A 15,787-nucleotide genomic window follows, 5' to 3' on the forward strand; every position below is an offset into this window, starting at 1 on the left:
CCAAATATATAAAAGAACTATGAAAGATAAAAAAAGACAGACAACCCAATTTAATTTTTTAAAAAGTCATCAAAAGACTTAAATAGACACTTCACAAAAGGGGGTACCCAAATGGCAATGAACTTATGAAAAGAGGCTTAGCCTCACTAACTACCAGGGAAATACAAAATAAAACCATCACATCCATCATAAAGGATAAAAATGAAAAACAAGAAAATCCTGACAATGCAAAGTCTGAGTAAGTAAGTGCAGCAACTTAAGTTATCATGCAATGCAACAGCTAGAGCATCTATTTTGGAATATGGTCTGGTATTATTATCTACTAAAGTTGAACCTGTGATACTTAATGACCAAAAAATTCCATCCCATTTTATACCCACATAAACTCAAACACATGTATACCCAAACATGCACAAAATTTTCAAAGCAGCTTAATTTACCATAGACAAAAACCGGAAACAACCCAAATGTCCATCAACAATAGGTATATTTATCAAATGGGTACTAGAGATATTATACAGCATTAAAAATGAATGAACTACTGCTATATGCAACAAATGGATGAATCTCACAAACATAACATGGAGCAAACAAAGCCAGATACAAAATAACACAAGCTTAAGATTCTCGTCTTATAAAATTTAAGAAGAGCAACATTAATCACAGTAAGAAGAAGGGAAAATATGGTTGCTTTTGCAGAAATTGGTAACGATTTGGAGGGCATCAGAAAGACTCTTCCAGAGTGCTATAAATGTCCTACCTCTTGATCTGGATGGTGGCTAGTTACATGGGCATTTTTAAACTTGAAAAATTTCTCTGTACACTTATGGTTTGTGTACATCTCCTGTATACTTCAACTTTAAATTTTACTTTAAAAAAAATTGTTCTAGTGTGCAAACAAAGGAGGAAATAAGTAAAATATTAAAATCAGGATTTAATTCTTCAGAATCAGCTAGTAGATCCTTTTATGGACCTCAAAACCATTCTCCAGGAAGGCATGTTTAGAGATAAGATAACCACGTACATACGCCCTCCTCTAATCAAATGTTCATGTATGAGTTTCACCTTTGAGGAGATTACAGAGATGATTTAAACAAGACCCGATGTTCAGAGTTCGTAATCTGGTAGAAATTCAGTTGTTATGTTGAATAAATTTGACATTTTACTTAATTTTATTTATCTATTTGATACTTTTTAAGTTTACTTAACAAACCTGAATTCTAGCTACATAAAATGTGGTCCATTATCAGCTTTCTAATTTTTTTTTCTTTTTTAATTAAAATTTATATTGGGGTAACAATGGTTAGTAAAATTACACAGGTTTCAAGTGTACAATTCTGTAATATATCATCTATATATTGCATTGTGTGTTTACCACCCAGAGTCAGTTCTCCTCCCATCACCATATATTTGACCCCCTTGACCCACTTCTACTATCCTCCCCCCTCTTACCCTCTGGTAACCACTGATCTATTAACATCACTTCCTTTCTACAGTATTTTCACAGATTTTTCTACTGTCTGAAAGTTAGTAATGTGACTATAATAAACATGTTGAACAAGTTTTTCTCATGTAAGGTCTAATATGTGACTCTTGCTTGAATCTTGACTCACAGAAAGTATCTATTAAAAATACTTTTATGAGATCAGGAAAATTTGAATCTATTTGGATATATATTATTGAATTATTGTTAATTTTTTAGATGTGATAATGATATTATGATTATATGTTTTAACAGAGTCCTTATCATTTAGATATACATACTGATACAGATGAAACTATGACATCTGAAATTTCCTCCAAAATAATCCTGGGGAGGGGGGTGAGTGGACAGTGGGACACAGCTGATAAAAGTGACCTTGAGTTGATGAATGCTGTACTTGAACCACGGATGCAGGGGGGTGGGGGTGGGGTGTACTTGCACTGGTCTCAAAACTCTAGGGTACATTTTGTGTTATTCTCAAAATTTTAGGGTGCACTTTCAATTTTCCACAACAAAAAGGTAAAAACTACAGAAAAATGATTAATTTTAGAAGTCTCATCTAAGAAAAATGCTAGTGTGTTCTCTGGGCACAAGACATTTGTTTGCAAAATTCATGACATGTTCACCTGCATCTGCCGGTGCAGGATGTCATTGTCACAGAGAAACAACAAACTGTCAAATGCTGGTAGAAAAACAGGACATCACTGAAAAAATGAACATCACAACGTGGTAGGTATTTGTTTTCAACCACATAAAAGTGATGGCTCCCAAATCTTCATGGAGTGGTAGGAAATGGAAGTAGAATATAAGGTAATTTTTCTCTTAATGAATTACACTTTTACATAAGAACTACATAGTTTAAAGAATACTGGGATTCAGGACCAAGAAACTAAGGCTACTGTGTTAAGTAGCCTCATTTAATAGTGAAGGCTCAACTCCAAATACAGTATTATAATTAAATATTTTCTCATTACCTTAACATTATACTGAGGTTGAGAATTCATATAATCAAAAAGCAGCTGATAATTCTTGAACTGATGATCCCATTCCGTGCGTTCTGCGTAGCGGAAATCATCTCCTAGTGGGGCCAGGAGAACCGCGGTTCGGTAAAGCTTGGACTTCTTTCGGTACTGATCTAGAAGCATCTCAGCCCTTCAAAAGAAAAAAAGGGAAAATACAAATAGTATTCAGAAAAGAACAAGGGGGCAACTCATTAAAAAGTGTATTATGTTAAAAGAAATTACTGTATATTTTAAACTATGTTCGTTCTACATTAGTATGATTTATGAGGCAATTTTTTAAACTACCATGCTAATTTTCATTACCCATTTAAAATATTCATAAGTTCTTATCAGAGGGAAAAACTTAAGAGTTTTCCAAAGGATTACCCTTAGAGAAATAAAGTCACCTACGAACTTTGGCATATAGTTACTGGGGGCATCATCAATGCTCCAGTAAAGGCCAGCCAGAGAGACTGGAACCCAGATAGCCTGTGTTTTGAAATAATTTAGTCCAAGAAGACAATAAGGATTTCTCACCTAGAGGAACTTTCAAGTTTGCTTTGACTTAAGATCTCTTTCTCTAATTTAATCTAAAATTGCCTGATTAAACGTAAGTATAATTTTTTAAATGAAACCAGTTATAGAACTGTATTTCCTTTTCTAAAGGAAGAAAACCAACTCAATACCTGTCATCAATAATCTGAGTATTTGTCATGCTGTCCTTCTCAATACTGATCAAAGATACAGCTTAGGAGTTGACGGAGCTATTCTGGTTCACCTCCCTGGGCTCTAACCCATGACTCAAAAGGTCAGCTAAACACAATGCGCTGATATGTTTTTATTTCATATTCTACTATTCTGCAGAAAACCCTTTGGGAAATGCTGAATTGGGCACCACTTGAGGAAGTCTGAGAATGCAAACCAAGAGCAAGGGCTTGTGAAAATAAAGTTAAACAAGGGGATGAACTAGAGTAGTTCTCCATGTTTATAAGGCCAAAGCTTAAGAAATTAATGATAAATGACACATATGCTTTTCACCTAGTATTCCAATTTTCCCTTCAAGGACTATCCAAAAGTACATTCCAATGTACAATGTAAAACCTTATCAAGAAACTCAAAGAACATCAATGACAGAAAGAGGCATTTTACAGAAATTATGAAAAAAACACTTAGCTAAATTGAGAATTTTATATGATCTTTTTATATTGATAGTCTCTGAAATTGCTTAAGTACTAAATTATTAGCAAAAATTTAATAACTTGGTAAAATATAACTGTAATATTCTTATATAACATATAATGCTTAGCTTTCTGAGATTAGCATTAGGGGAAAGTCCTTAATTTTTACTAGTAATTTACTAATATTCTATGTTTACCAAAAACAATTTTGGATTATCACTTACATTTAAAAAACATGCATACAATGAGAATAATCACATAAGACCAAAATAAATAACAGAAAAAGAAAAAAAATATATATATATATAATTACAAATATAAGATATATTATGACTAAGCATTCAACTAGATCCCTCAGGCAACCAGCATAAAAAAAGATATGCAATCACTTAAATGCATACCAAGGTTTACTACTAGATATACCATATCTTGCATGCACGTGTATAAAATACATAAGAGGAAAGAAATCACAAACATTAATGATGTGCCTTTTCCATTCAGTATCTATCCTAACTCTCAAGCTCCTGCTCAGAAACTGTCAACACTGGGAAAACAAACGAACCAACCTACACCACCTGGCAGGCAGTAGATACTCACTAAATACAGAGGATGCCAAAAACATGTATACACATTTTAAGAAAGGTGAAAACTATTAAAATTGTAATACTCAATATATACTGATAACAAAAGATGAATACAAGTCATGTTTGACTTTTGCAATTACAAGAGGTGCTTAAAGTGGTTACCATTAGTGTCCAGACACTTCTGATTACGGCGAACTACTGCTTGAGAAACGTCGACCAAAGTGTCCACTTGCATACATTTTTTTGGCACCCCCGGTATATGGTAAACTAATTATGAATGAATTGACCCACATCACATTTGAAGATGAGCAGCTGCAATTTGCTCTTCACTTATTCTACCAGGTAAGAAATGTATACTTAACTAGAACCAAGAAAAATAAATAACTCCCTGAAATATGAAATCATCTGACATGTAAGTCATCATCATAGGTAAAATACATAGTACTAGACCAAATACTGAACTTGATGAAGAATGGTATTTATTTACAAAGTAGAGAACCTGCTGAACTGAATGTATCAAATGTGTCACTTATATATTCTAGTTAAATATTTCATTTTCTTTTAGGTATTAAAAAGTCAAGTTCTGCTAAGCTGGAATGCTTGTGTTTGATCTCCATTCATCACGAAGTCAAAGGAAGCTGATATTTAGATGAAAAGTAACAAGCAGGGTTAAGACTTATAGGAAGTTTTTTAAAAATCAACATGAGTATTACATATATTCATTCATCTGTGTGTCCCCAGGTGCCTGGAAGCCATTCTCAGAATCACTGGAACTGACTGACCACAAAACATGTTTTTGGAAGCAATCTTTAAAGGGTTAGATGGCACAGCAAGATGATTACACAATATAGCTCTCTGGAACGCTCCACAGCACCCAGAAGAGAAAAAAACGGGCCTTACAATACCTACGGGTGCACTGGGAATCCCCGATTGAAGTATCTGGCTATCCTTTAAACAATTCCCTATCCCTGACCACTTGAGCTGAGAGAAGTAGTATAAATACCCAATTCAGTGAAAAACAACTATTTTCCCAAATAGACAGGCAAGCTACCTCGCTTCCTTTTCACTATACCTTTCGTTACATAATATACTGAATTATTCTCTCCTGTCTAACTCACCTAACCCTGAAAACAGGCTGTTTAATGTTCCTCACCGATTCTCACTGCTGTAGGAACCAACAAAGTGAAACCAGGTCGATCTCTATAACCTTGGACAGTTTTTCAAAACAACTATGAAAGTCAGATTTTGATAGAAAGGATCCATGGCTTCCAGAAGGAGGCCATGCTAAAATCCTTTTGTGTCTGCCACAGTGAGAGGTTCACACTGGAACATTTTCTTTATGACCCACGTGGACTCCCTGAAGGCAAAGAGACCCAATCTCACCTTCCTCCTCACACATATTTTTTTAAAAGTAAATTTTTATAAAATAAATAGAGTTGATAGAGCACAGTGCAAAGATCTTACTTCATTTAAAAAAAGGCTGTATTATTTTTCTAGCAGAGTTGAGTGGCTTTATATTACAACATGATGTTTTATTTTAATGCATTATAGGCCACTAGCTTTTAAGTGGAGAAATTAATTTTTAAAACCACCAAAATTAGAACTATATAGGTAACTTGGTTCAATAATTCCATCATTAGCACAATTTCTTTTTTTTTAAATGACTCATTCCTTTGTTTTTATTTAAATATCTTTAAGTATAAATACTCCTAATTAAAGTTTCCTGTAAGTGAAAAACATCAGAAAGATGCAAAGATGTATCAGCAAGGCTGGGCAGCGTTCACTATTATTGAAACTGCTATTAAGAGAACAGATAACTACACTCTATGTGTTCCATTTCGATAAATGTGTTTTTGCAGTAGGTTGCTTTTCTTACCAATTTATACAAGAGAGACCAGAAGTTTTATTATCAACAAAAGTATATGAAATCAAACACAGTAGAAGGCTTTTGTATTGAGGGTGAAAGAAATGGTAATAACAGTGCATGTTAGGTTACCCATTGTATACTGACCTTCTATTGTTCACTTTCCATTAAGCCATGACATAAAAGAGGCATCGCCAAGGCTCTTACTTTTAAGTTGCGTTAGATTTGGTTTGAATGAATACCTTGAATGAGGATAATGTTGGCTCCTGAAGCCCATTTACTCAGCTCTTCAGCAATAAGCACCTAATGATGGCTTATTCAAGATGTTGTCTTATGAAATGCGTCTTTTCATACCTGTTTTGGACATTTCCAGGGTATATTGTTTCTGGGGGGACTCCCCAGGGACAACCAAATCTGCCTCCAGGAAGTCGTTTAAAATCAAACTGGCAGCATATTTTAGGATCAGGTCCACAAGTGTGAGGGATGTCATAGCTGTAGAAAGGCATCATGTGGCAAAAAATATCTGTGCCAGATCCCAGATCTAAAATAAAGAGCCAACAGACAAACCTGCATTTATAAACTTCATTTTCCCAAAACCATTCAAAATGCCAGTACTTTATACACACACAATGCCGAGCTCTGCCCTAAATCAACATCCTTTTAATTCCTAGTACATATATCCCACAGCATTGAATGACCACCAGCCTGAGGGAAATATACCTCAGTCTCTATCTACCTCTTATATCAAAATTTAGCAGGAACAGAAAAGCCCTATCATGAACCAGCATCTGCTGATCTAGAAGGATACAATGGAACAGGAGCAAAATTTCTAACCAGCTCAACCAAAATTATGGCTGTGTCCATCCCTGGCTGCCAGCTCCTGCCACACTGTTCCCACCTCAGGTAACAGAACACACTGAGAGAGACCATGAGCTGCAGAGTCTGGGTGAGAAGAGAGGAAGGGAGAAAACGGGGTACCTGAAAGAACAAAGGAAGAAGGGGGGGTGGAATGGCTTGTGAAAACACTGGGTAAATTCCTATCCTCTTCTTGCAGTTAGAAGAAGGAAGTACAACCAGGAGAGTTCAAGGAGCCTCTTCGATGTTGACCAAGAAAGAGTCAATGGGACTTTTCACCAAGAAAGGAACATAGAAAAAAATTTTTGAAAATCAAAAACAAGAATAAAAACAAGCATACCAAAAAGACAGAGAAAACAAGCGCTGATCCCTGTTGCAGAATTGTTTTTAATTAAAACGGCAGTGCCAGCATGTGTTGATCTATCTGCCCCTGAGTTCAGAAGTCAGAGTGAGATGGGAGGGCTTAACTAGGAGCTAAAAGTGGTTATCTTTGTATGAGCCTGACCTGTAAATGGCTCCCTGCCTTTAATTATGTATGGATTTCCAACTTTCAGGAATGAGCATGCATTGTTTTCATAACAAAGACAGGCAAAGGAAATAACAACAAAAAACAACATTTAAATTTTAAAATGAAAATAGCTACTTCATTAAGAATACACAAAGAAGCTCAACTTAATTCCAAAACACAGTTTTAAAGCAGCATATTCAAATCTGTCGGATAAATTCTCAAATATTTCAGTTTTGCCTCACGCCCCATTTAGTTTAAATAATTATTAGATCTTTCCCAAATGTTAAAGCTATTATATTCTGTATTATTTCTGTGCTGTCAGTTGTTTCACTGAATCACATTCATGAGTGTGACACCATGGATGCTGGTCACTAATGCTTGCTAACCTGCACAGAGATTGTCACAAGTCCCAGAACTAATGGAACTCTTCCTCCTCCTTTCTTCTGTGCTCAAGGATGTTCTCAACACCCCACTATTTCTCCTCACACCATACTATTTAGCAGCTCATTTACACATTTCAGTTTATCTGCTGCATTTGGTGTTATTTGTCTTTCATCAAATTAGACTAATTTCCTTATAGCCAAAGATGTTTTCTATATTGCTTCCTAGCATAGTAATAACTACATAAAAGTACTTGGTAATTTCTTGATGACTAATAGTTACGGGCAATAGTTTAAGTAGGGCTTCTTCAAATTAACAATCTTTTTTTTTTTTTTTAATATGCTCCTTTGCATTTGATCGAACTATACAGGATGCAACCCTCTACAAGTTCTTATTTTCCCTACAGGTTTAATCTTCCAAAATAAAGTATAGCTAATTTCTCTCTTTATTTAAAAAACAGCATTATATACAAGGAAGTTACTATCTAGATCACCATATAATTTTTCTGAAACACTAAAGAGGGTCTAGATTACACAGAAAAGCAAGCACGATATAATGCAGTAATTTCTAAACATTGTTTTAGAAATTAAATCCTTTTTCCAGATGAAACGTGATTGAAGACTCAAGATTGGGAAGGCAGTGTATGCCAAGAGTTAGGAGCCCAGGCTTCAGAATTGCACAGAATTGGATTCAAATCTCAGCTCCATACCTTCTACCTCTGTGACCTAGCAAATGTCTTCACATTTCTAAGCCTCCATTTCTTCACTATGTAAAAGAGATAATAAATCCTAATTTAAAGGATTATTTTTAAGATCCAATGAGACAGTGAATATCAGGCATATAACATAATGCATGACCCCTAATAAAGATTCAACAAATAAAAAAATGAGTTAAAAAATAAGGTGTTCTGAATTTTAAATGGAGGTGGAAAAAGCAAAGGCTTTCCAAGAGGCCTAAATCTTGTCTCTTCTCCCCCAACAAAGAGCTGCAGAAGTATGTCCCTGGAATGCTGGGGTGCCCACAAAACACAGTGCAAAAACAAGCAATATAGTTAATATGAGAACTGTTCTAGGAGGACAGGATTAAGGTTTTAAAAGGGAATTTTTACTAGATGCAGACAGGAGAAACAGAAGGAAGAAACACTTGGCTGAATATAAGATAAATGACTTGATATAGTTTTAATGCATGTTCAGTTTTGTGATAAAACAGGTGTTTTTAAAAATAGAAGTGAAAGCCTTATTTGCAAAAGACTAACTCCTTATATTTATTTATTTTCTTTAGGCATAAAAAAGAATCTACAATGTTCTATAGATAAATATCTTCACCATTGCTTAAAAGAATTTTGATAGAAATGCATTGTAAAAATAATAAGAATGTGTATCTTTCGGCAACCAGATTTCAAGACTGACACTCTGAATACAACCCATAATGGCATGAGATCATAACCCTTGCGAAATAATGTCTAGGTCAAGTGAGATCTCGTCAAACACAACATACCCCAATTCTGTCTCCAAAAAAACTCCAGTGTTTTATGCGTTGCAAAATGTTTCTTAATTGAATAATGAATCCTCTGGACAAGCATATGAGAAAATCCAGCACGTTTTAGAAGGTAAGCCATTGTTGGTGAATGTCCAAAAGGATCAATAGCCCAACCAGACCGAGGTTTCACTCCTGTTGATTAAGAAAATAAGTGTTAATTTTTTTTTAATTGACAAGTAAAATAAAAGAAAGTCCCACCACATTCAGACTCATCAGAGTTCTATGGTCTCCAGAGTTCTAAGACAAAGGAGCTGCCCAGCATTACCTTTAAGAGCACTCCCAACAGGGCTCCCTAAAAAGGGAGGATTCAGACAAGGCGATGTCCTCCCAGGCAGGAGAAATCACACCAGAAGTTAATCCCTTAGAGCTGAAACAAGCACCCTGCCATCTTATAGACATTAGAAAGCTACTGCCATTCAATGACGCTAGAGAAATAAACAGAATCAAGTCCTCCGTCTCGGATCTGTTTTCTGAAGCCGGATAACCCAGCAATTTGCTGTTATGTAATAAAGACAAGTAAGCAAACTCATTTCAACCTGTACTCCCCAATCCCAGCATTCAGAAATTTTTAGGCTGCATTTTATTCCTTACAGCTGCTCCAAGTCATCTTATTATACAGTTGCAGAACTGGCCAAAATAACTGTACCGTATTTCACTAAATATTGAGATATTTTGATGCCGGTGCTTCCTTTCTACCTAGACGATGTCAACAAAATTTTTCACACCTGACTTCCACCAATATTAACAGCCATCAACTAAAGGTATACCTCAATTTCACAGAGGATAAAATGCAAAAAATAAACAAATGCACAGATTAGAATTGATAAGATTATTCATTTGGCATTATATAAATCGAATCTTTTATTTTTTTTAAAGATTCTCACCAATGGACAGATCCTCCAGACAGAAAATCAACAAGGAAACAGTACAAAATCTGAACCAACCAATTACTACTAAGAAAATTAAATCAGTAGTAAAAAACTCCCATCACACAAAAGTACTGGACCTTATGGCTTTACAGGTGAATTTTATCAAACATTCACAGAAGAATTAACACCAAAAAATTCAAGAGGAGGCAAAGCTCACAAGCTCATTTTACTAGGCCACCATTACCCTGATTCCAAAACCAAAGACATTACAAAAAAAGAAAATTATGGGCTGATAAACATAGATGTAAAAATCTTCAACAAAATACTAGCAAATCAAATTCAGCAATACATTAAAAAGATCCTACACCACAATTAAGTGGGATTTATTCTTGGGAGGAAAAGTTGGTTCAATATCTGCAAATCAATTAACATGATACATCACATAAATAAAATGAAAGATAAAAATCATATGATCATATCAATAGATGAAGAAAAAGTGTTTGACAAAATCCAGCATCCATTTACAATAAAAACTCTCAGCAAAGTGGGAAGAGAAAGAACATACCTCAACTTAATAAAGGCCATATACGACAACCTATAGCTAACATTATACTGAATGGGGAAACGCCAAAAGCAGTCTCCTTAAGATTAGGAACAAGATAAGGATTCCTACTTTCACATCTTTTATTCAAAACATTATTGCAATTCCTAGCCACAGTAATAAGACAATAAAAAGAAATAAAAGGCATCCAAATGAGAAAGGAAGAAGTAAAACTGTCATTGTTTGCAGATGACATGATACTAGGTATAAAGAACCAAAAAGATTCCACCAAAAAACTATTAGAAATGATAAATTCAATAAAGTAGCAGGATACAAAATTAATATTCAGAAATCAGTTACATTTTTATACACCGATAATGAACTGTTAGAAAGAGAAATTAAAAATACAATTCCATTTACAATAGCATCATCTAGGAATAAATTTAACCAAGGAGGTAAAAGACCTGTATTCAGAAAACTATGAGACAATGAAGAAAGAAACTGAAGAAGCTACAGATAAATGGAGGCATATACCATGCTTATGGGTAAGAATTATTAACTTCATTGAAATGTCCATACTACCCAAAGTGATGAACAGATTCAATGTAATCCCTATCAAAATACCAATGATATTTTTCACAGAACTAGAACAAATAATCTTAAAATTAATATGGAACCCCAAAAGACCCCGAATAGACACGGCAACCTTGAGAAAGAATAAAATTGGTGGTCTCATGCTACCTGATATCAAACAAGGTTTTAGTAATCAAAACAAAATGGTACTAGCATAAAAACAGATACACAGATCAACAGAATAGACTAGAGAGCCCCCCCCAAAAAAACCTGTACATAATCAAATGGAAATAGTCTCCAAAATAACATGTTGTTGTAAACTGTTTATAAAACAAAATTGAGAACACTAATTTTAACCAAAGCTACAATAAGAAAAACTCCATATTCTCAAATGTGTCCATTATCTAAATGTAAGAGTTAAACCATAAAACTCAGAGAGAAATACACAGGAATAAGTCTTCATGACCTTCAGTTAGAAATGGTTTCTTAAAAATGACATCAAAAACACAAGTGACAAAAGAAAAAATAAACTGGATTTCATCAAAATTAAAACTTTTGTTTATCAAAGCATACCTTCAAGAAACTGAAAAGACAACCCATACAATTAAAAATATATATATTTGCAAATCATTATCTGACAAGGAATTTGTATCAAGAATATATAAAGAATTCTTACAAGTCAACAATGAAAAGACAGAGAACCCAATTTTAAAAGTAGGCAAATGACTTGAATTGAAATTTCTCCGAAGATGATATATAAAGAGCCAATATACACATGAAAATATGCTTAGCATCATTAATCTTAGGGAAATGCAAATGAAAGTCATAATAAAATACCATTTCACACACACTAGTATAGCTAAAATAAAAAAAAAAGAAGACAATAACAAATGTTGAGAATGTAGAGAAAATAGAAACCTCATACATTGCTGTTCGGAATGTAAATAGCGCAGCCATTTTGGAAAACAATTAGGCAGCTTCTCAAAATGCTAAATATAGAGTTATCATATGACCCAGCAATTCCACTCCTAGGGATATACCCCAAAGAAATGAAAACATACGTCCTCACAAAAACTTACACAAATGTATATAGCAGCGTTATTCATAGTAGTCAAAAGGGGAACTATCTACATGTTCATCAACCGAAGAATGGATAAACAAATGTTTATCCAAACAAAATATTACTCAGGTATCAAAAAGAATGAAGCACTGATACATGCTATTATCATGGATGAACTTTAAAAACATCATGCCAAGGGGGTGGGAGGGCAGTGGATGGGGGGAGGGGGGTTGTTACTTTGTGAGGGTGAAAAGGGTAACTATTGCATTGTTTTGTACACCTGAAGCTAACAAAAAAAAATAAATAAATAAATAAATAAATAAATAAATAAATAAATAAATAAAAAGAAAACATCATGCCAAGTGAAAGAAGCCAGTCACACAAGCCACGCTGTATGATTCCATTTATGTGACATGTCCAGAACAGTCCAAGCCATATGTATAAAAAGCAGATGAGTGGCTGCCTAGGCCTGAGGCAGGGAAGGGAGGAGTCAAAAAGACTTGTGACTATTAATGAATAAGAGATTTCTTTTCGGGGTGTTGAAAGAGTCCCCAAAATAAATGGTGGTAATGGTTGCACAACGCTGTGAATACACTAAAAACTACTGAACTGTACACTTTAAATGGGTGAATTTTATGATATGTGAAACAATACAGTTACAAGAAAAAAACTGATGCTGAGCAAAAGCAGCCAGATCCAAAAGAGTTAGTCCATACAGTATATGAAGCTCTTAAATAGGCAAAAATAATCTACAGTGATAGAAATCAGAAAGCAGTTGGCTCCCGAGGGAAAGCTCAAGAGAATATGGACCATTCTGGAGTGATGAAAATGGGGGTTAAATGGGTCCATACATTTGTTAGAACTGAAACTCTACAGTTAAGATTCCTATGTTGCACTGCATATAAATTATATATTGGGTTGTTGGAAAAGCCATGACGTATTTTTTCTATGTTTTTCGTTGCAAAAATGCGTCATGACTTTTCTGACAATCGAATACTAATAAAAGCTAAACATAAAGACAAAATCCACAAAAACCGAGGTTTATAAAGTGAATATTCTTAGCTTAGAATATTTTTGGCTTAGAAAAGTGGCACTGTGTAAGGAGTCTCCAAGTCCACCCCCCTGTTGAGTGGTTTGCTAAGAAACTTTACAGGACTTGGAATACAGTTTTACTCACAGCTATGATTTATGACTGTGGAAGGATGCAAAGCAAAAGCAGCAAAGGCAAAAGGCACATAGGGCACAATCCACAGGAAACCAAGCATAAGGCTCTAAGTGTCCTATCCCTGTGGACTCATACAGGACAAGTTTAATTCCACCAGCACCAAAACGTGACAACATGAAATGGTATCAACCAAGGAAGCTCTTGAGAGACTCAGTGTCCAAGGGGGCTGGTGAAGTAGACACCCCTCTGCCTAGTACATACTGAGATTCTAGACTCCAGGAAGAAAACAAGTATTTAGCATAAACTACAATGTTTTTACAAACAATTTAAACACAGCAAGCCACTTTCAGCATTTAGCAAAATCGAAGCCCCCAAGCACCAGCCAAAGGCCCAACTTGTAGGCAAGACTTTTCTAAGTATAGCAGTTTCAGGTCTATGTTATCTTTTTTCTGTTCAGGTATGACATCTGCAACTTACTCTAATAATAACAACAATCTCAACACCATGAAAAGAGAACAAAATAAAGCAAATATGCAGAAATTTTAATAATTGGTGAATGTGGTTGAGAGGTTTATGGAAGCTCTTTATAGTATTCTTACAGCTTTTCTTTAAGTTTGAAACTATTCCAAAATAAAAAGAAAAAAATTAATGGGAACGGCAGGGATTTTATCTCTAACACAGAAAAAACATTTTAAATAATAAAATATCTAGAATGAACTTCAATAAAAAAACATGCTTCTTACCATACAGAACTACAAAACTGAACTGAGATATGAAATATTTATTTATTTATGTACTTATTTTTAGAGGAGCAAAGATTTTTATTGGAGCGAAAGTACAGCTTTCTTACAAGAGGGGGTACCTGAAACTGGAGGCCCCTTGATATGAAATATTTAAAAGGAATTACATACCATGTTACACAATGCGAACATTAGCTATCACAAAGATTTCAATTAGCCCAAGTCCCATGTTCCCATGAGTTGTAGCGAACATCTGATTTCATCAGTGCAGCTTCCCCGTTCCCACTTCTTGTGATACCAGTATCCCTCCTTCACCACAGAGGACCCATCCATCCACGTGGCTCAGGCAAGGCGGACCCTGCCCTCCATAGGCCCCTCTGCCCCATGATCATTTCCACCAAACTGACCAGGCCTCTGTGATTTCCGCTCCTATACTTCTGGCCACAGTAACTGGCTCAGAAATAAGCACCTGACTCAAATTGGGCAAACTGGGTAAGGTATTAAAGGAAAACTCCTCCTCCTGTTGTTAGACTGGGAAGATGAGAGTCCTAATTGCCTATGGCCACCTTACTCACCATGTGAAGGGATCCGGGAGAGGACTAAAGCCAGGCAAAAATACACAGAGACAGAAGAGACAGCGCCCAGACAACAGACTTTGAGTCCCCTGGATCCAACCTTACCTGAAAACACCTTATATCTGGAATTCTCAATGACAAAACTAATACCTATCTTTCCTTTTATCCCCCTTAAACTAGTAAATTAGGTTTTTGCCTTTTTATGACCAAGAGTTTTTATTTATGCAACTAAAATCCCAGTGGGGTATTTTTAGGAAAATAAATTCTAATAAAAATAATAGGTAAAATTAATAGATAAAATAATGCATTAAACAAGGTATATGACCCTAAAAGTGCCCTATTTTATTTATGTAACTCAGTTGATGATCAAAGAAACATCATAAATTAATGAAGGATAAATTACTCAAAAATAATTAGTATTGGGAAAATTAATTATTTAAAAAAATAAAATAGAGCGTCACCACACATTCCCCAAAATTAACTGCCCCAAGTAGTCCAAGTGAAGAGAGAAGACATCAATACATACCTAGATTTTTTTCTAGCCACTCATGTCCTTCAATTAGTTGGTCAATTAAGGCAAAGTAATGTGCAGCAGCTTCATCAGGCATAACCCAGCCACCTGTCACAACTTCAAACTGACCATTTTCTAGTAAACTAGGGAGACAATAAAGTAAGAGTTTACATTAACATATAAGAGAAGCTCAACTTAAAAACGACATAAACATTAGGAACAGCCTTTAAATATAACCAATATTTATTACACTAGTTGTTAAACCATTTTTTTTTAATTCAGTGAATGAATGTCAACTTTAGAACTCTGGTGATAAAACATCATTGGTAAACTGTCTGAAATGATCCCTCCTCCCTAGGC

At 34.9% G+C, this 15,787-nt stretch overlaps 1 protein-coding gene across 1 annotated transcript in view; it reads right to left on the minus strand.

Annotated features, from left to right (window-relative positions):
* The window catches only part of MAN2A1 (mannosidase alpha class 2A member 1), a 159,945-nt gene that overhangs the window by 86,804 nt on the left and 57,354 nt on the right, over positions 1 to 15,787 (minus strand). Inside the window, exons 5-8 of the mRNA XM_019624106.1 lie at positions 15,443 to 15,570; positions 9,352 to 9,525; positions 6,465 to 6,651; positions 2,458 to 2,635 (exon numbers count right to left, since the gene is read on the minus strand). Coding sequence (XP_019479651.1) covers positions 2,458 to 2,635; positions 6,465 to 6,651; positions 9,352 to 9,525; positions 15,443 to 15,570 — 667 coding nt within the window. The remainder of the gene's footprint in view (positions 1 to 2,457; positions 2,636 to 6,464; positions 6,652 to 9,351; positions 9,526 to 15,442; positions 15,571 to 15,787) is intronic.

This window comes from Hipposideros armiger, unplaced genomic scaffold, assembly GCF_001890085.2.
Source record: "Hipposideros armiger isolate ML-2016 unplaced genomic scaffold, ASM189008v1 scaffold_579, whole genome shotgun sequence".
Classification (NCBI taxonomy): Eukaryota; Metazoa; Chordata; class Mammalia; order Chiroptera; family Hipposideridae; genus Hipposideros; species Hipposideros armiger.